Source organism: Pteronotus mesoamericanus, unplaced genomic scaffold (assembly GCF_021234165.1).
Source record: "Pteronotus mesoamericanus isolate MK-2021 breed Mesoamerican mustached bat unplaced genomic scaffold, CSHL_Meso_final contig_78, whole genome shotgun sequence".
Lineage (NCBI taxonomy): Eukaryota > Metazoa > Chordata > Mammalia > Chiroptera > Mormoopidae > Pteronotus > Pteronotus mesoamericanus.
The window spans coordinates 20,573,967-20,594,213 of NW_026555258.1; the positions used below are offsets into that span (position 1 = coordinate 20,573,967).

At 42.6% G+C, this 20,247-nt stretch overlaps 1 protein-coding gene across 1 annotated transcript in view; it reads left to right on the top strand.

The window, feature by feature from the left end:
* ELP1 (elongator acetyltransferase complex subunit 1) overlaps positions 1-20,247 on the top strand; it is a 63,464-nt gene that overhangs the window by 10,547 nt on the left and 32,670 nt on the right. Inside the window, exons 5-16 of the mRNA XM_054584561.1 lie at positions 143-223; positions 3,021-3,106; positions 4,692-4,788; positions 5,118-5,208; positions 6,307-6,430; positions 7,687-7,780; positions 10,249-10,479; positions 11,617-11,787; positions 14,969-15,068; positions 16,665-16,847; positions 19,055-19,161; positions 19,462-19,565. Of these exons, the coding sequence (XP_054440536.1) occupies positions 143-223; positions 3,021-3,106; positions 4,692-4,788; positions 5,118-5,208; positions 6,307-6,430; positions 7,687-7,780; positions 10,249-10,479; positions 11,617-11,787; positions 14,969-15,068; positions 16,665-16,847; positions 19,055-19,161; positions 19,462-19,565 (1,469 nt within the window). The remainder of the gene's footprint in view (positions 1-142; positions 224-3,020; positions 3,107-4,691; positions 4,789-5,117; positions 5,209-6,306; positions 6,431-7,686; positions 7,781-10,248; positions 10,480-11,616; positions 11,788-14,968; positions 15,069-16,664; positions 16,848-19,054; positions 19,162-19,461; positions 19,566-20,247) is intronic.

A 20,247-nucleotide genomic window follows, 5' to 3' on the forward strand; every position in this document is an offset into this window, starting at 1 on the left:
ACATTTTGAATAAATTCTATCTGCCTTTTTCTGACTATAAACTCCTCTGCACAAGCTCTGTAGCTCCCAGTACCACTGACACTTATGGAATGGCAAATTTGATGCATGAAAATGAAATTATTCTTGTTTGTGTCCTTCCAAGGTCAGCAGACCCTGATTATGATGACAAAAGACTTTGAACCAATCATGGAACAGCAAATCCACCAGGATGATTTTGGTGAAAGTGAGTGTAACTTTGATTGAAACATTTTGTGACGTGAAGTTCCTTTCAGGTTTGATCATTTTCTTACACGCCAATATTCATGTCATAAACCCAAAGAACTATGAAGTTTGAACTCCCATTTATTAAATCTCTGATTGCCCGGTTCCTTGAGCCCACCCCAGATCTTAAAAGGAATACCTCTGGTGCCTTTCAGGTCTGAGAGATGGCTTTGTCAGTAACCTGTGGGTAGAAATCTGAACGTAGGGTCACCTAGATAGTTGTCCAACACCCAGGAAAGGCTTAGGCTGGAGGCTCGATGAAAGGGATGGTACACTAACTAGAATGAGGAGAGCGCTTCCGGGATACAACTTGGGGGAGAAAACAAGAAAGGTCAGCTAGAAGGCTGATTTTTAACTTTTGCTGAGGTCTAACCTCATCCCTTCTTATTCCACCAACTCTGAGAAGTCATTTGGGAAAACTGCTTCTCATTTATTATTCAAAAGTAATTTATTTATTCAGTAATAATTTTTGAGGATGCATGAACCCCACAGTGTTTAGTGCTGCAGATAATTTGGCTTTTCTCTTAAGGAGTCCCATTAGTTCATTAACTGATGTGCAGGTATTGAGGTACCTTAAGGAGAGGAAGAGAGTAATGGAGGGGGAAGTCCTCTCAGATGAGGCGACTTGAGCAGGGTCCTAGCTGAACTGGTATTGGTTCGATGAGGACTGAGCGCGGGCGAGTGGTCCAAGCAAGTGAATGAAGCCATTCCAAGGCAGGCCTGTCTCACAGAAGCCTTGGCACGTCATGGCTTATTCAGACAGCTGTGAATCCTTAAGCATCGATGGTGCGCAGGACATGAGTGTGGAATGAAATGAAGTGGATGGGTTTTAATTAAGTTTGGTAGGGAATTTGGACATTGAGTTATAGGTGATCATCCATGGAAGATGGTGGGGATGCAGGACTGACTGAGTGATCGGTGCAGAGGGATGAGGCAGAATGACCTTGTCCAAGGTTGCTATCGGAATCCAGGCGAGAGACGAAGAAGGCGGGTGCGTGCCCAGAGGGAATAAATTCAGGAAAGATTTGATTCTCAATGAGGATGAGAGTACTTTTTTTAGAATTATCTGAGAAACTTTTTTGGACTATATGGGCATGGTTCCTCTCCTGCCCTAACTAGTTTGAGAAGTAGCAGCTAAGAAAGTGAAATAAGTAGGCAAGGTGAAGAGACAGTTTAATGGACTGCAGTCCGAAGCTCAGGTGGGGGGAGTAAAGATGCCAGGGTCTGAGCGCGAGGGTGGGGAAGTGCTGGTTTGTAAGGGGTAGGTGGTGGGTGCTGTTTGGGGTTTGTTTCAGGGCCATATGAGATAACCACGTGAAGCAGGCAGCTATCGGGCTGAATCATTGGCATGTTAGGAATCCTTACAGTGTTGGGAGTAGATGAACTTGCTCTGGGAGCAGGTATGGTGCTGGAACTCTGGGACATCCAGCTTTGAGGACAGTCATAGAGACACCACATCTTTGGATGAGAAAGTGCTCTGGGCCTGGCTAATCCCACCGACGTTTTCGTAATATGCTTAATAGAGTAAATCAAGGGAGTGAGGGAATCCGAGTTAGGGTCTTACATCTTAGAAACGTGTTTGCTGGTATAAAACAGTCACTCGTGGAGTGGTAAACAGATGTATTTCCTCTAACCCAGAGGTTGACAGACTTGCTCTGTAAAGGGCTTTGCAGGCCATGCGGTCTCTGCTGCCACCACTCAACTCTTCTGTTTTAGTGTGGAAGCAGTTATAGACGATCTGTAAAAGGAACAGACATGGCTGTGTTTCAATAACAGTTGGTTTGTCAGAGCCGTCACAGGCTGTAGTTTGCTGATTCCTGTGGTAGCCCCGTCACTTACTGTCTGATCCCATTGGAAAAGGTCCTTTGCTTCACTCCTTGGTCCTGTACCTCTCTGGAAACTTCAGGGTAGAAGCCCAGGTGTGTGTACAGGCTAGCACTGCTAATTGTACCAGAAGCAAGGAATGCTCTGGGGCACTACGGTACTTGGGTGTGTCAGTGCAGAGCCAATAGGAGATGGTCATGCTGACCCATAATTTGCAGAAATTAGAAACAGCCCCGCTTCGTCACACCAGAATCAGTGGTGGGGGGAAGTGTTGGGCCCCGGATCTGGCCAGTGCTTGAGAGACATCTCCATAGTACTGGTTTGCAGGCAGGTGCCAGATCCTACCTTCAGGAATAGGGGCTGCATTGTTTCAGCAGCTCTGACTCCATATTTTATGTAAGGGAAGCATTGTGGTTTAGAAAGAACCGCAGCCTGGAAGGCGGACGTCCTGTGTCCTAATGTTGGCCTTTGCTGCTCCAGGCGTCTCAGTCTCAGACTTTGTGAGGGGTTGAAATCCATCATCTGCAGTCCGTTTCACAACTAACTGAGGGGCTGGGAACATTTAGTGAATTGAATGCTTATAGTTTTATTCCCAGCTCTTGTCTTGAGTTTTATGCCTTGTTACCAATGGATATACTGTGTAAACTTCTCATGTTTCATTCTCACTTGTAAAGTGGGTGGATTGCTGAGTGTCATCAAGGGAATTCAGAATGTATGCGATGACAGTGAGGCTCTGCCCAAAACGGGGGGCACTTCAGAGTCTCCAAAATCACTGCGTATAGTACGGGACATTGGTTTTATTGACTGCTGGTCAATTTTTTGGGGGAGGTCTCAGGACCCAGGACGTTACCGGTTCCTAACTTCTTGAAGACTAGTAGTGAAACTGATTTTATTTTGTTTCATTTAGCTTACTGGTTGTCTTGTACGTTCTCTAGGCAAGTTTATTACTGCTGGATGGGGCAGGAAGGAGACCCAGTTCCACGGATCAGAAGGCAGGCAGGCGGCCTTTCAGATGCAAATGGTAAGGTTGGTCTGATGGTAAAGAAACTCAATTGGAACCGATAGGATTTCTGCCAGCCACGAGGGGCCCATAGTGGCCAGTTAGTGGCCAATACTGGACAGATGTCTTGTGCTTTAGGGAAACTGAAGCTGTTTAGAAAACCACAAGGAATGAGTCATCCTAGAAAGGCTTTTTTTTCTTTTTTAATGCCAAGCTGCTTTGTCATTTTTTTCAGTGTACAGAATAATTATAACCAATATTCAGTCTTAAAACTGAATCACAGATAGAAATAAAACACTCAGTGCACCCCTCACTGATACATATAAGGAGCTGCAGTCCTGCATTCACTTGATTGTTCACATGCGTGTTTGATACTTTCCCTACACATGTAGATATCAGATATTTTTTCGGATTTTTTCCTCTTGGGTGAAACTTGTTTACCTTCTTTCTGGGTACATTTTGAAGGTAGAGCAACAGTATTTGTTGATAATAGACCGGGAATGGGGTGTGAGAGAGTAGAACTGGGGATCATTTGGGGTCTGGGCAGATGGGAGCATTGCGTATATATTATGTGAAGAAATTTCCATGAGCCGCCCTTCTAGGATAAAGGAGTTGGTAACACACTGCCTGTCGTTACATTTTTCATTCTTCATTATTTATAGCCGCATTTAGGGCGACTCATGCTTCATCAGGGATCTTGTGTTCTACACTACGGGGCAGTTTCCTTTAGAATAGATCTCGTTAGGCTGCCAGTGTGTTCCTGTTGGGCGCACGGTGACACTAGTGCCCCTCTCTGACTTGGCCTGTCATTGGAATGTGATGATGGATGCTCTGGTGGATTTGTCCCCCACCCCGCAGAGTTGGCTTCTGTCTCTGAACTTCAGGATTGAGACGCAAGTGACGCTGGAAGCCGTGCTTCCTCTTGGACTGCGAGCACAGAACTCTCGTGTTTTCATCATTGCTACGCTCTTTATGGCCTCTGGCTCAGCTCTGCTGTGGCCATTGTGAATCTTTCATGACAGATAAAACTCTACTCTGATGTTTAGACAAACAATATTTATTTTCTTGTCACAGTTACCTGGTGGATTTCTCAGGTCACTTTTTTTTTTAATGGAAAATATTTTCCACTTATTTTCCTAGGTTTGTTTTTTTTTCCTTTTGATTGACTGTTTTGGGGTGACACTGGTTAACAAAATTATACAGGTCTCAGGTGTACAACTCTACAATCATCTGTACCCTGTTGTGTGTTCACCACCCAAAGTCAGGCCTCTGTCCGTCACCATTTATGCCCCCTCCACCCTCCTCCAACTCCCTCCGCCCCTCCTTCCCTCTTTTACTATCTAGATCTGTAGCTCTTTTCCTCTATTGCTTGGAGGCTGCTTTTCTTAAATGCCCAAAGAAGGATTTTTTTTTTTAAGTTCTCTTTTATTGATGATTTCCGGATATAAGGCTCCTTTCATTAGAAGGGCTCCTGAGATTTTCACGAAGCTGGTGTTCTAGGAAGCTTAAACCTCGTAGACAGGATTTAAATTTAATAGCTCGCAGCTAGTTTGTTTCTGGGCCATTTAACGCCCTGCATGACGTTTGTCTTCCGTCATCTCTTTAGTTTGAGACTGCTTTGCCGTGGGATGACCATCGACCACAAGTTACCTGGCGTGGTGATGGACAGTTTTTTGCTGTGAGTGTTGTTTGCCCAGAGACAGGTATGGAAATATATTTCAGCTAAACAAAAAAAATTTTATGAAGTTCAGGAAAAGTTTTTTTCTTTTTCATTGAAGGGTTTTATGCTGCTTTAGATGTTAATGAATTCAGAGCCAAGATTTAGAAGAGTTCTTTGGAGATGTTTGGTCTAGACTCCTACCTGGTAGACACAAATTTTTTAACAAGATTAATCTAATTGGCTCTGTAAAACAGTTTTCATTAATAAGGAAGGCGTTTGAAAAGTTCTGACTTGAAAACATTTGTCATAATGCTTAAGTTTGTTTTGTTTTTTTTGTCTTGTTTTGCTTTTCCCCCTCTACCCCCTGCACAGGGGCCCGGAAGGTCAGAGTGTGGAACCGGGAGTTTGCTTTGCAGTCAACCAGTGAGCCTGTGGCGGGACTGGGCCCAGCTCTGGCTTGGAAGTGAGTGGGAGAAGAAATCTCGTGACTCCTTCCTCGGCATTTCCTGGAACTGGGGTAGAGGTGGTGGTACCCATTGAATCGAGGTGTTTATATAACACAAAATGATCATCATTTTTTTTCATTTGACTATAAGCCTGTATGTTTCGTTTCTTTCTTTCTTTTTTTTTTTTTTTAGTTCCCTGAAATTTGACTTCAGTTTGAATAGTAGATTGTGAGCTTCTTCACAGATAACGTCAGTCCAAGGCCCACGTGTTTTGCAGGTTGTAGGCAGGGTCTCCATGAGGCCATTGTATGTAATAGAAAAAGGTGCTTCAGAGGGAAGTTGTAGCCTGCACAGCTCTGCGGGCAGCGGAGCTTTGGTGAGGACTAGGAAGAGGGCCTCCTTCCCCTGCACAAACTCCCACACCGAGGGCATCTGTACGACGGAATGTGCAGGCTGGATTCATGCCTGATCCTCCCCTTGGCCCAGCACCCTCGTGCCGGCCATAGACTGCCTGTGATACACAGCTGCCCTAATGATAGAGGAAATCTCGCATAGCCTGTCTTAGTAGCATCTGTTATGTGCAAAGCCACTGGGGATCTAGTTTTAGACATCTTGTTTCCCACCAGTGTTTGAGTGGCAGTTGGATGATAGAGCAAAGAGAAAAATGTGTTTGAATTAAAACCTAGCAGCAAATATAAAGAAGATCAGGTGATTGAGAAGTCTTTAAAAGTACTTAGCTGAGCATGGACTTTTGGCTGCCATTAGCTGCTTAGGGAGAAACAGGTTATGGTTTTAAAAGATGTCATACGTGGAATGGTTTAAATAATGTATTGGTTTTTTTAAAAGCCACCCAGGTGCAGTCTAAATCCGAGGCTTTATGGGCGGATGGGGGCTTTGTGCAGATTAGGAAAAGGCACTCTTTCGTCTGGACACGTATAGTCTCACACTAGGGAGACTGCTTACCCACAGACACGTGGAATTTAAAATTGCCTGGGGTGTTACTATTTTTATTTTTTTGTGGTCTTTGCTGGAGAAATCATTTTTCCTCATTTTATCTTGTTTTAAGCCAGCTGGAGGCACTCTGGGGCCTTCTAATGCTCTTGGTTTGCTTCCAGGCCTTCAGGCAGTTTGATTGCATCCACACAGGATAAACCCAACCAGCAGGATGTTGTGTTTTTTGAGAGAAATGGACTTCTCCACGGACATTTCACACTTCCTTTCCTCAAGGATGAGGTTAAGGTAGGTGCCTGAGTTGTTTCACCAAGTTCGGAGGACTTTACACAGGTATGGAGAAGGTGTGTATTTGATTAGGGGTGTGTAAATAGAAGCTCCCGTGTAGATACTAATAAAAATAGTGGCTTCTTATAACTGAGATTTTTTTCCTTAAAAAAATAATTCTTTTCATTATAGATTTTTAAAGAAGAAATGGCATTTCTTTCCCACCCTAAATGAAACACAGACAGGAAATAGAAATGTTAGTTTGTATTGTTTATTTTGACAAAAGTATACCTTATTTTGCTATGTATAGTACACACTTTTTGCCCAAATTTTTGAGGGAAAAATAAAGATGAGCAGTACACATGGGTAGTACTAATTCCATATTTATGTAAATGTTTTTAATTTTTTAACTTATGCTTATGCATTAAAACTGTAACTCTAGAAAGCAATAATGATACCTGTATGCAAAATAATACCCTGGAATACGATAATCGGTTTTGTTTCTAAATATAAATAAATTTAAAAATTAAAACAAAAGATATTTTTCCTGAAAGTTTGGGCCAAAAACATGGGTGCGCATTATACATGGGAGTTCATTACACATGGCAAAATACTGTAATTCCAGTGATAAATATGTTTTTCATTCATAACATTTAAACCTGAAGCAGCTTGCATACCATAAGGATCATCGTTGGAGCAGATATACAGCAAATGGTAATTATAAATATATGAAAAGTTGACAGAAGAGATTAATGAACTCCCTTGTACCTATTATTCGTGAGATACCAACGTTTTGCAAAATTACTTTTATTTGTCTACCACTCTCTGGCCTACACACAGAAACAAACATACACATTTTTATTTTCTAGGTTTTTTTTAAATCCTAGAAAATGTGTTTTTAACATTCATTTCTAATGGTTAAGAGCATTTTTCTTTAAATAACCACAATTTACCACATCTTGCAAAATTAATCATTCCTTAGTATTATCTAATACCCAGTCCATATTCAGATGTCCCTGATTGTCTAAAATGTCACCTTGCATTTGGTTGTTAAGTCTTTTTTAATCTTTAAACAGGGCGTTTTTAAAGTCCTCTACTTATAATCAATCACACATTACACAGATTTGTTTAATGACTGTAGGTTAATAATTTACAGCTAGGGTCAGCTCAAGTAGTGAGATTGTTTGGTTTGTGAGAGCAGGGAACTCAGCTAACAAAAAGATTTTGTAGTAAATACATAGGTAAAGAACAATAACAGGTCTTTTTTTCCCTGTTAGGTAAATGAGCTGCTCTGGAATGCAGATTCCACTGTGCTTGCAGTTTGGTTGGAAGAACTTCCAAGGGAAGAAAATTCTGCTCTAAAAGCCTATGGTAAGACAGCTGCATTGCCCTGGCTGGTGTGGCTCAGTGGATTGAGTGCCCACCTGCCAACCAAAGTCACTGGTTCGATTCCCAGTCAGAGCATATGCCTCAGTTGTGGGCCAGGTCCCCAGTAGGGGGCATATGAGAGTCAACCACACTGTTGATGTTTCTCTCCCTCTTTCTCCTGCCTTTCCCTTCTCTCTAAAAATAGATAAATAAAATCATTAAAAAAAAAAAAAGACTATGGCATCATCTTAGCCTTTTGCCCCATAAAATGTAGTTCAAAGTAGAAGATGTGGTATTGCCCTCATCCTTTCTACTTAGTCCTCTAGTGAAATATGAGATGAGCCAGTGGTTAGGTTTGGTTATTTATGATTTTAAACGTGTATTAGTCAGGGGTCTTTAGAGAAATAGAATCAGAACAGGCTGGCTGGATGGAAATTCAGGTAGGACTTGATGTTTCAGCCTTCTCTGAAATTTATAGGACAGGTCTACAGTCTGCAGGCAGGCAGGATTCTACTTCACACTTTTGAAGTAGAATTCTTTTTTCTCCAGGAAACCTTTGCCCTTAAAGCCTTTAATTGATACGATGAGACCCACCACATTATGGAGGATGATCTGCTTTATTTGAAGTCAACTGATTGTATATGTTAATCACATCTACAGAATACCTTCCAGCCACATCTAGATTACTGTTCAAACAAACAACCTGCCACCATAGCCTCGCCAAGCTCACATGTCAAATTGACCATTCAAGTCATCAGTACTTTCTCAGATGGTCTTACTACTGAAAATCGGAACATTGGCCAAAGGAATACTTCACTGGGGAACTGAAAGAGAAATTGGATTAGATATAAGAATCTCTATACCTTTTAAGTTGTGTAAATAGGTATTTTTTAGTGTATATATAATAGGTGAAACCATTAAAAAATAAAGATGAGAAGGAAAGAAGTTAATCCATAATTCTATCACTCTAATAATCACTATTAAAATTTTCTCATCTTCCAGATTTTATGTGTTTATTTCATTAGAGCCATAATCTCATTTTTGTTACATACATAGGCATGATACATGCAGCTTTATAACTTACATTTCCACTCTCACTACCATATTTCCATTTCAGATATCCATCTGCATTATTTTTAATTGCTGTACGATGCTCATTTGTGCCACAGCAATTAACTGTAATTTCTTTGTCAGCGGTAATGCACTGAACATTTTGGTTCATAAATCTTTTCATTTGCTCGATTATTTCTAAGTGGCTTTCAAATTTTTTAATCAGTAGAACTTTTTATTTAACTCAAATGTTACTGGGAAGCTCATTCATTCATTCGACCCAGTGGTTTACAACCCTGGGTGCACCTTTAGGGATAAAAAGGAAAACCCTTTCCAGGACTCTTCTCATTAGATTTGTTGTCAGAACACAGGCCATTCATCAGTATTTAATTTTTTTTCTTTTCAAAAGGTTCCCAGGTGATTTTTAACACGCAGCCAGGGTGAGAACCACAGGGCGTCAAGGGCAGGCACTGGGATATGCTTGGGATGTGTGTGTTTCATGAGCACTTAGTCTAACTTACCAGCGCACTGCGAGGGAGAAGCATTGTGATAGAGAACTGGGTTAGGTTCTCTGCGGTTGGTGAATTAAGAATTAGCAAGGAGACGCTTAGAGAGAGTAAATTTCTTAATATCATCAGGATCTTCATTTATGTGTTTTATCCGTTTAATAAAGTTGGGTTTTGATGTGATGTCTTTTTTTTTTTTAGCTTTATTGAAATATAATTGATATGTACCATTGTGTAAGTTTAAGATGTACAGTGTATGATTTGATACATTTACGTATTGTGAAACATTTACCACAATGAGGTTCTCCTCGCATAATTACCATTTTTATTGCTGTTACGGTAATATATTCATGATCAACTCTCATAGCAGCTTTCAAGTACACAATGGTGTATTGTTAGCTATAATCACCACGCGGTACATTAGATCCCTGGAACTTACTCATCTTACAGCTGAAAGTTTGTACCCTCTAACCACCATCTCCCCAGTTCCCCCACCCCTCCGGATTAGGTCTTATTCTTTTAACACATGTTGGAAAAGATAATTGCTTGCTAATCTCCTTGGACAGCTGAATCCTAACACACACCAGAGAGCCTTGCACATGATGGCATGCAGAGCACCGGGGAGAAAACAATAAGCGTCTTAAGCTTAATAGAACATGGCAGTGCTAGTCAGTACTTTTGGATTGAGTATTTTAATACTTTTAATCTGTCAATTTTCTTCTTTCTAAAACTTTATGGAAAAAAAACAACCCACTAAAACAATGCCTTATTCTAGCAGCCTTCTGTCCTCATTAATGGAGAGGGTGAGCCGAAGAGTCACTTGAAGAAGAGACAGTTGCCCCCTTCCCCTCTAGCAGGTGGTACGCAGTCGGCCCTCCAGCCTCTGAGGGCCTTCCTTTTCATTTTCCCTCGCAGTTCAGCTCTGGACTGTTGGAAACTATCACTGGTATCTCAAGCAAAGTCTGCCCTTCAGCGCCTGTGGGAAGAGCAAGATTGTGTCTCTGATGTGGGACCCGGTGACCCCATACCGGCTGCACATTCTCTGTCAGGGCTGGCACTACCTCTGCTATGACTGGCACTGGACAACTGACCGGAGCGCAGGAGATAGTTCCAGCGACATGGCAAATGTGGCCGTCATCGATGGAAGTAAGCAGCTGGGAAAGGATTCTATGAGCCTGGAAGGGGTCCCTGAGCCCAGTGCCTGAAGACGTGGTGGTTTGACTGAAACCGTGGGGACTACATATGGGGTTGGTTGTTTCGGTGGTTTGGTTTATTTTTACTTACTTACTGTTTTCGTTGGGTGGAAATGCCCATAGGTGGGGCATGTACTCTCCTGAGGACCGTGGTCCCTCCTCCGCACACCCACCCACCACCCCAGGTCCTCATTGTGCTGCATTCATGGTCTTCACATGTTTACTGGTCATTGAAAATTTTCACCCGGAGTAGAGGGGACACAGTAGCGTTGTGGCTGTGGGCGTGTCAGCCTTAGGTTTGCACCGGCCCCTTAGATTTGCAGTCGTCTGACCTGACAGATCTGCATGGATCCTGGCATCATCCACCCTTGTGTTGCTTTGTTTTTTGATAAATTACTTGTCGATTGCCTACCTCTCCGGTGTGACCAGTCTGAGTCACAGATACCTGTCTACTGTGAAGATTGGCTTGGTGGTTTATAATTAGGTTGAGGGGTTTTTTGTTGTTGTTTTTGATTCAGTGAAGTGGAGGAAATTGGGGAGAGCAGCAGTCACCTGAAGAGGCAATTTACTTTTTGCTGAAAACAGAAGGAAAAAGGTGCTTCTCAGGTTGTAATGTGAGTTGGTGGACTAATTCATGTTCTCTGTGGTCGTAACACTGATTTAATAATGATGTGTTCTGTACAGAGGACTTAATTGTACATGCCTTATTACCACATCCATGCCGAAGGAAGTGCCTTAAGGAATTTAAAGGTATTGATTCCCTTGCTTTAGTCTGGCTGGACTGCAGGCTGGAGCTGGGACACTGACCTCTCGACTTTGTCCTGGGCCCCAGCCCCTGAAGCCGCCAAGACCAGAGAGGGCCTGGAGGTGACAGCAGCCAGCTATAGACAGAGTCCGTGATACTTCCTTTCCCCCTTGACATGATACTTAAGCTTATCCATGATAAACACACTGAAAATTATTTTAAAGAACTGCTGTATGTGTCCTCCCACCATTATTAGTTAGCGGTACTGCGCTGCTCCGAAGGCCTGTTTTACAAATTGAACATCCTTGGGTGTCTGATCCTCCTCCTGTCTCTCTCTCCATGCAGACAGGGTGTTGCTGACAGTCTTCCGGCAGAGCGTAGTTCCACCTCCCATGTGCACCTACCGCCTGCTGCTCCCAGAGCCTGCAAATCAAGTCACCTTCTCCGCGCACCCTCGAAAGAGTAATGACCTCGCTGTCCTCGATGCCAGTAACCAGGTTTCTGTTTATAAGTATGGTATGTTCACAACTGTTATCAACATGCCCTGAATTCGGTGCCTCCTCTGAAAAGCACATGATAGTTTGGCGTTGTCTTCCCTCTAGTGTTCCTAAAAATTTTGAAGTTTATAATTCAGATCTATATCATTATGACATTTATTGGGTTGGCCAAAAAGTCCATTACCTTTTTTTCTGTACAGTGGCTGCAGTAGTGCTTAGTTGTCATTAACTTCATTTGAGACAATTTTGTTAGATTGTATCATGACAGTTGTCATATCAGCATGCATTAAAAAAACTTATTAAAATTGGTACATTTTTGTGCAGCCATTTTAATATTGAAGATGGAAGAAAATACGCAGTACTTTTCACATATTATGCTTTATTATTTTAAGAAAGGTAAAAATGTAACTGAAACACAAAAAAATGATTTGTGCAGTGTATGGAGAAGGTGCTATGACTGATCGAACATGTCAAAAGTGGTTCGCGAAGTTTCTTGGTACTTGTGACATTTTGGTCAAATAATTCTTTGCTCTGGGGCTGGCTGTCGTATTGACGGGAAGATGTTTAGCAGCACCGCGGGCCTGCACCCACTGGAAGCCAGTGGTGGGAGATGGCCGACACACTCGAAATACCCAAATCAATACAATTACTGGTGAAAATGAAAAATGTCTTATTTTACAGAAAAAAATGTAATGGACTTTCTGGCCAACCCAATAATTGGCTTGTGGGATTTTTTTCAAGGGGGTTTTAGTCTTATTCTGGATTATAAAAGCTATTCCTTGTGCTCTATTGTCCTTGAAGTCTCAGTTATGTAAGGAATAACATTCAGCCCTGGAAATAAGATGGCATGTTATTTCAGCCTCCATTCCCTTTGCGCATATTTTCAGTTGGTCTCACAGCCCTCCTGGGAGCTGTGTCACAGATGGAGTTTTCTTTTTCATAGATAAAGGAACAAAACGCCAGAGGGCTTGCAGTTTGCTTGAGCGAAACGGGGCAGGGACTCCAACTCGGGTGTCCTAGCTTCCCGGTCTGATGTCTCTCATAGCCCCATGGCTCGGTTTCCAGTTGCTCCCCTGATGGACTGGAAAAACCTGAAACCCGTTTTTAGTTGTGAGTTCTGTGGTGATGTCATGAGTTCTACGGGCAAATGGCACTGGTCACCTTGTTTTCAAGTAACTGCCGAATTCTCAGAAAGCACTTAAGATGGCTGCTGGGAGAGAATAGTTCAAATTAACTGTTTACGTTGGAATTCCCTGCTTGCTTGTCAGGTTTTCTGGTGAATCAACAGCCTGCTGTTTATACTAAACTAATACTACAGCGGGTCCTCGTTTCATTCATTGTCATTTTGCTATAATGTTGATGAGATGCCATAGGAACTTAACTGTTTTCATATCAATTAGCCTGGGATAAAATGGATTTCGTTGTATGTTGTTATGCTTAAAGTCACAGAATGTATTGACGGCACTAAGTGAGCACTTACTCTTCTTGGACATGTTTCCAGCTTCTCTCATTTTAGTTTCACTAAACTATAAAATGCTCTAAGAAGCCTCCTTTTGATTTTTTTAACAGCTTTAAAAGTAATGTGTTCATTGTTAAGGCAAATCAGAAAAAGCAAAAATTACCTGCTTTGCAAAGTGGATTTTCAATCAGCCAGTAATATCAAAAGTTAACATGATTGTCTTCATATTTGATTACTGGATGGGTATCCTATTACTGGTTTTGTGATATTAAAAAGAATTAGATGTAGAATAAGCTTTTGTGGTGCTTCCTTTATGACACTAACTTGAGTTTCTGTATCGTCATACAATGTCCAGAATATTTTGTTCTACATTCACTTAAAAAATAACTTTCATACCACTCACCCATTTAAGGTGTACAGTTCTATGGGTTTTAGGATATTTACAGAGTTTTGCAACCATCACTACAGTCGATTTTAGAACATCTCTGTTTCCGCAGAATGAAACCCTATGGCACCCTATGTTCGCTGTACTGATACTTAGGACTCCCTATGATCAGATAGGACTCCCTGCGATCAGATGGGGCAGGCTGAGAGCTCTGCCTTCGGAAGGTTTGTCAGATGTCCGTTTGCGGGTAGGCCGTGGGCGTGGACCCCGGAGGCAGACGAATCAGCCAGGCTGCTGCAGAGTGTCTAGGCAGGAAACAGTGAGAGCTTGAGCCAGGGGAGTGTCTGTAAAAATGCAAAGAGAAGGATCCTACAAATCCAGGAGCTGAAAGCCTTTGAGAAGTTAAGGAGCATGTTATAGAGTATGTGTGTGTCCAAAGAGTCTGGAAAAGGTTGTGGGAGTTTTCATTGGAGCGGAGCATTTAGAGATTAGCCTTTCAAACATGGAGCAGCTTCAGATGACAGCACCAGTGGGGATAGCTCAGGTGGAGCTGGAGTTGTTGAATGGGAGCTTCGGGCACTGCTCAGGGAGCAGGGGTATAGGGAGAGCATATGGTTAAGGGCCAGCAAGGGAAGGTGGCTTTTGCATTTAGGGTGATCAGGAAGCCTCTCTGTGAAGGTGACATTTAAGCAGAGACCCAGCAGGAATTCGAGAGGGAGCCCTGCAAACACTGGGGTAAGAACATCCAGGCAGAGGACAAAGCAACCGCAGAGGTGCTGGTCATTGTAGGAAATAGTCGAGTTCAGGGTGGCTGTGGCAGAGCGGGTGAGGGGGGAGTGGTGGGTGGGGTCACAGAGGTGACAGGAAACAGCTCTGGGCGCCCTTGAAGGCTCTGGTAACACGTTAGTGTTCATTCTGGTGAGACAGGAAGGTTCTGGAGGGTTTGGAGCAGAAGGATGTCGTGTTCTGACTCCGTTTTTAAAAGGATTGTATTGGCTGCTGTGCGGTGAATAAATGGATCACACAGGGAAAGAGGATGGCTTTTGATCAGGGGTGAGAGGTTGGTGAGAGGTGGTTGTGGGACAGTGGGAGGAAATAGCCCTGGGCTGAGAGGGCAGCCCCTCCCCCTGCTCTTGCTGGGGCAGGTGAGGATTGTGACTGATGTAGTATGAATGGAAAAGCAGATTTTGGTTAAGCCTGAAAGGTAGGCAGAGATTTTAAAAAGAGATTGAGATGTGATTATTTTCTAGATTGTTTTGTTTTGTAAAGCATTTTGACATGTAGAACCCCATAGCCTTAGTATCAGGAGAAATGTTTGTATTTTACCCTGATAGTATTTGCAATTTTGTTTTCTAGGTGATAGTCCAAGTGCAGATCCCACTGTGAAACTAGGAGCTGTGGGTGGAAATGGATTTAAAGTTTCCCTTAGGACGCCTCATCTGGAAAAGAGATACAAGTAAGTGGTTCTTAATTAGAGATACAAGTAGTTGGTTCTTAGGAGTAAATTTCCCCGACTTTACCCTGTGCCTGTTGCCGTGGATACAACACTGGGTGCTGGTCTTTCAGCCTTGTTGGGGAAGCCCCTCCTTGGATTCCGAATGTCACATATGCTGATGGCTGGCAGGAGAGTGCAAGTAATAAACCAGCTCAAACCCAGGCCTGTCAACAGCCCTTGGTCCTCCAGGGGAAAATCGGGGAAAGTGGCGATGAAGGGGACAGGCCAGAGCTGCGTTCGCTGACCTCAGCGAGGAGTCCAGCTTGTTCACATATGGCCGGCCTGACGCAGCCTCTGTCTTTGCCTCACCTCACACTCTCAAACCTCTGGGTGCTCTCAAGTTGGACTTCGGAGGCCCTCAGGTTGGAAATCAGAACGCATTTTCCCATGGAAATAATACTGTCAATGATTGGATATAATTGAACGCCATTTCTGTAAAAATCCAGGATTTGAGTCTATTCTATTTGATGAGCTCATGTTCTTAATTACTATACTATTCTGCCTCCTGGGAACATTTATTCCTAAATTAATAGGAATGATAAATTTATAAAACAAATAACAATGTTTCTTAAATATATGCAGTATATTTCATAAATGTACAATATATATGTATCTTACCTGTGTATGATTTGAAGGCTGCCTACATAACACTTAATAGTTTTCACAAAATGTTGACATGGATGATTTTATTTCACAGCCTTGAAACCACGAGAGGATAGAAAATATAAGGCACTTTAGAATATAGTTTCATTATTCTAGAAATTGAGAGGATAGCTTCCAGTCATTTAGGGACAGTTTCGTGAAGGACATTAAATACTTAATCCTATAAGAAGGGCTAGGTTAGGGTTGGCAGAGAAGGATTGGGAACATCAGGCGTGGCGGGCAGCAGAGCGTTGGTGAGAGCCGCCGGGGATGCTCCTGCGCAGGGCTGAATGCGGCGGAGAGACTGAGGCCTGGAGGGCCAGGCGAGGGGGAGGAGCCAGCTAGTAGCCCAGCTCCTTCAGTGTATGCCGAGGGTCTGCTGCTTCAGCTCAAAGGCAGGCAGGAGCCGTTAGGAGTCCCTGCCTGAGGTGGCAAAAGGCACTGTCCTCTGGTGTATAAATGCTGTGGAAGGAAGACGTTAGAGGCAGGGAAACTGGCTCTCAAGCTAATGTGAGATGCTTAAGAAAGGACCCGTTCTTTTGAGGTCCAACTATCTGCTGCAGTTTGGCTTGAGTTCTGGTGAGCAGGGACCGTGGAAAACCTCTGGGGTTTATTAGTGCAGGGTCGACCTGGGGCAGGTGATTTTCTTGTGTGGTCCGTTTCGTGAGGTGTTCTCTTCAAATCTAAAGGTCTCAGAGTATAAGGAAAAAATATGGAATAAATAGAAAACACATGTTAGAGCCAGGCAAACGTTACCTTTGGGTTTTTTAGTATTTGATATCACTTTAGGTTTTGTCCCTCTGAGTACTGAGGTGTTGACTGTATACAGGGTGGTTTATTCTTCCTTCACTCAGGAAAATCTCAGTGGTATTGAAGTTTTATTCACATCTTGGATATATTCTTCATTTAAAACAGAATTCAGTTTGAGAATAGTGAAGATCAAGAAGTAAATCCACTGAAGCTCAGCTTTCTCACCTGGATCCAAGAAGAAGGCTTCCTGGCCATAAGCCACAGCCCGGCCGGCCCACAGTCTGTTGTTTACTACCTGACTGTGGCTTCTTCCGAGACGGACGACGAGCAAGGGCAGCTTGCTGTGAGGTATTACATACACCATGTTCCTATGTTTCATGTGTTACTAGATGGAGTTATGTTTTCATGAGCATAGGACTTATTTTTGGCTTTAGGGAGCGAGGTTGAGGGGCAGTACCTTCCTTGTTAAGACACAATTAGCAAGAGGTTATGGCTAGTTTTGAGTCATGTCCAAATATAGGCTAAAAATGTATCAAGAAGTGGTGAAAAATAGGACAAAATACCAGGGGGTGAGGCCAAATCTTTTTGAAGATTTTATTTATTTCTGGAGAGAGAGGAAGGAGAAAGAAAGGGACAGAAACATCGATGTGAGAAACAGCGATTGGTTGCCTCTCTTAGGCGCCCTGACTGGTCATTGAGTCGGTGGTGACCTTTTGCTTTGCGGGCAGCGCCCAACCAGCTGAGCCACACTGGCCAGGACGAGATGTGTTAAAATATTTAATTGAACATGTACTTACATTCCAGCAGGGTGAGTGCCAGCCCATGGGAATCGGCCACTCTAATTACCCTTGTTAATTATTAAAATCAGTTATAAGATCTATTTCTGTGTGCTGCATTTTGACGTCTGACGTCCTCTCCTTTACATTCTGTTCGGCCCTTTAGTACATTCACTCCTGGAAAGTCTCCTCTTTTTCTTTGCTAAAATTTCACTGCTTCCTGACCCAGAGTTTCATTTTGATTCCTGGCTGGGTCTTTGTCACAGGTTAGTCAGCGAAAGCTGTTTTCTGTAATGCAAGCCTTGTTGTGCAGTAGATGGCACTGCCTGGCCAGCTCTGGGAGACCCTCAGGTGCCAGGGTCAAAACTGGGTGCTTTGGGACACACTGACACAAATCTCCAGCTTCATTGGTAGTTAAAGGTCTCGTTAGATTTAAACTCTGAAAACTCTTCTTGCAAAACTAGGATCCTTCCCTTATCCTATACGTAAAACATATCCTGATGCAGTGATCAGCTCCTCATCTTTGACTCATAAGGCTTTATATTTTTAAAAAGCATTGTGAATATGTCTGGATGCAGAAATTGATGTAGCTACATGTAGCACTTAAAGATAACCAGGGATTTGTTTTGAAAAGCAGAATAATTTCCATTAGAAATATCTAAGTTATGCCAGTTTCTTCTTTTCAAAATTTAAAATTCTTTGTAGAAGAAAAAGCTAGATATAGTCATCTCAGTTACTGTAAAGGGAATGGGAAGACATTTAAAATGTATTTCTGTTGCTTTGTTTTTTGTTTCTCAAAAAAGACTGTTTTGTTCATATAAAGTGTCAATATCTTTGAGGGCTATAAAGTCTTGCAATTAGCTGTTAGCTCTTAATAGCTTACATTTACTACACCTAGTGCTTTGTAAAAAAATACTCTTCTTAGTGCTTTACCTAAACTAACTCATTTATTTCTCACAATACCTCTCTGGAGTATGTGCTGTTGGCATTTTACAGCCGAGAGAGCTGTGGCACAGAGCACTCGAGTAGCTTGTCTGAGATCACAGGGAAAGCCAGGGGCCAGTCCCAGCAAGTCTAGTTCTAGAGCCTGTTCTCTTAACTTACAGGTAATTTACCCTCACAGAATTTGGGACTTTTAGGGTATTTCATAGATGGGTTAAAAACTCTGAATAAATGTTAGCATTGGTACCATTTGTTTTTATCACCACCTCTTCCACCTCCTTTGAAACATGTGTGGTGTCTTTTCATGGACTCAGGTGAAAACATAATGGCAGTGGCAGATCCCGCTCTTCCCATATTGAAGACCTGCAGATTTCCATGAGTGAATACAACAGTGATAGAGAGTGCTCTATTTTCCACCGACTTGCTGCTTTCTTAATGCAGTTTTTGTTTTAAGAAGACAGAAATAATATTGGTACCAGGCATATCTAGTGAAGGCGATAAATTAGAAGTTGCAATAAGTTATAATGAGCTGCTGCCAGAATAGGAGGGATGTCTTCACAATATAGACACCTTGCGTATTTGTATTATGGAAAATAGTGTGAAATGACAGGTAATTGCTTTATCTGGGCTTGCAATTGCAATAGTTTATCATTATGTGTGTGTACACAGTGTTGTGTGTGTGTGTATGTCTTATGAGTATGTTATATTGAAATAAGCAGAGCAGCACCAAAAGGAAATTGCTTGTTTCTTTTTCTGTTTTGCAAAATGTGAAATGTCACTACTTTTGAGAAAAACGGTCTCTTCGCATCCCCTTCCTCCCTTTTTTTACTTTGTCAGTTCATCTGTGACAGTGGATGGGGTCATAATCAGCCTGTGTTGCAATTCCAAGACCAAGTCAGTGGCGTTACAGCTGGCTGGCGGCCAGATACTTAAGTACCTTTGGGGTGAGTATCAAAATGTTAGGAAAACATGTTTATGATTTATAGGGATGTTTGTTTCTTGAAAACATGACTTGTCTCTCATCTGTGCTGCATTGATTGTTAGAGCTTTTAACTACTCTGGAAAACCCTAAGCAATAGCTTGGAATTGGCATGTGTTTTCCATCCCTATTTTCTCTTATAATGAACTGGAATGCCCTAATGAGTTTCCGGAATACATTTGGAAAGTAATCCAAATTGCATGTTAAGTGTTTTAGCAAGAGTAATGTGACAGTTTTTTTCAAACCTCATCTGCCAATCCTGCAGAGTGCCCCTCTGTGGCTGTTGAACCCTGGAAGAACCCAGGCGGATTTCCCGTTCGGTTTCCTTATCCATGCACACAGACTGAATTGGCTGTGATTGGAGGGGAGGTAAGTGAACTCAGGACAGAAAAACTTAACCAGTGAAAGCCGTGGCCCAGGATTTGATAGCATTAGGCAGGAAGAGTATGGGCTTTGGAGGTGGACCTGGGTCTCACTAAATCTTAAGGCGACAGTGAGAAGTTACCCATTTTCCTGAGATTTAGCTTCTTCATCTATGAAATGGAATTAAGAGATTGTGTGGCATGCAGTAGTTCGTGGATTCCTCTCCTTGGAGGTATAAATTTAAGAATAGAAGAATGCGACAGTGCTCTTAACAGCATCCTGGGTAGGTCTAATGTGTAGCCACAGTGAAGAACTACTGAATTTTGTCAGACCTTTTATTCAAAGATGACTAGTGGACTTCTGGTCAAGGTGGTGGCACAGATAAATAAGCTCGTCTCCTTGCACAACCACATCAAAACTACAACCAAAATATAGAACAACCGTCACTCAGAACCATCAGAAATCGGGTTGAATGGAAGTCTGACAACCATGGAATTAAAGAAACGACATCCAGCCGACTGGTGGTAGGGGCAGAGACACGGAAGGTGCTGGTCCCACATCCATGTGTGGTGGATGAAAATTCAGGAGGGAGAGAAAAATCTCAGGAATGAGGAGCCCCAGCCCTGCACCCTGAACCCAGGATTCCAGTGCCAGGGAGATAAGTCCCCACACCTGGCTGCGAACACCA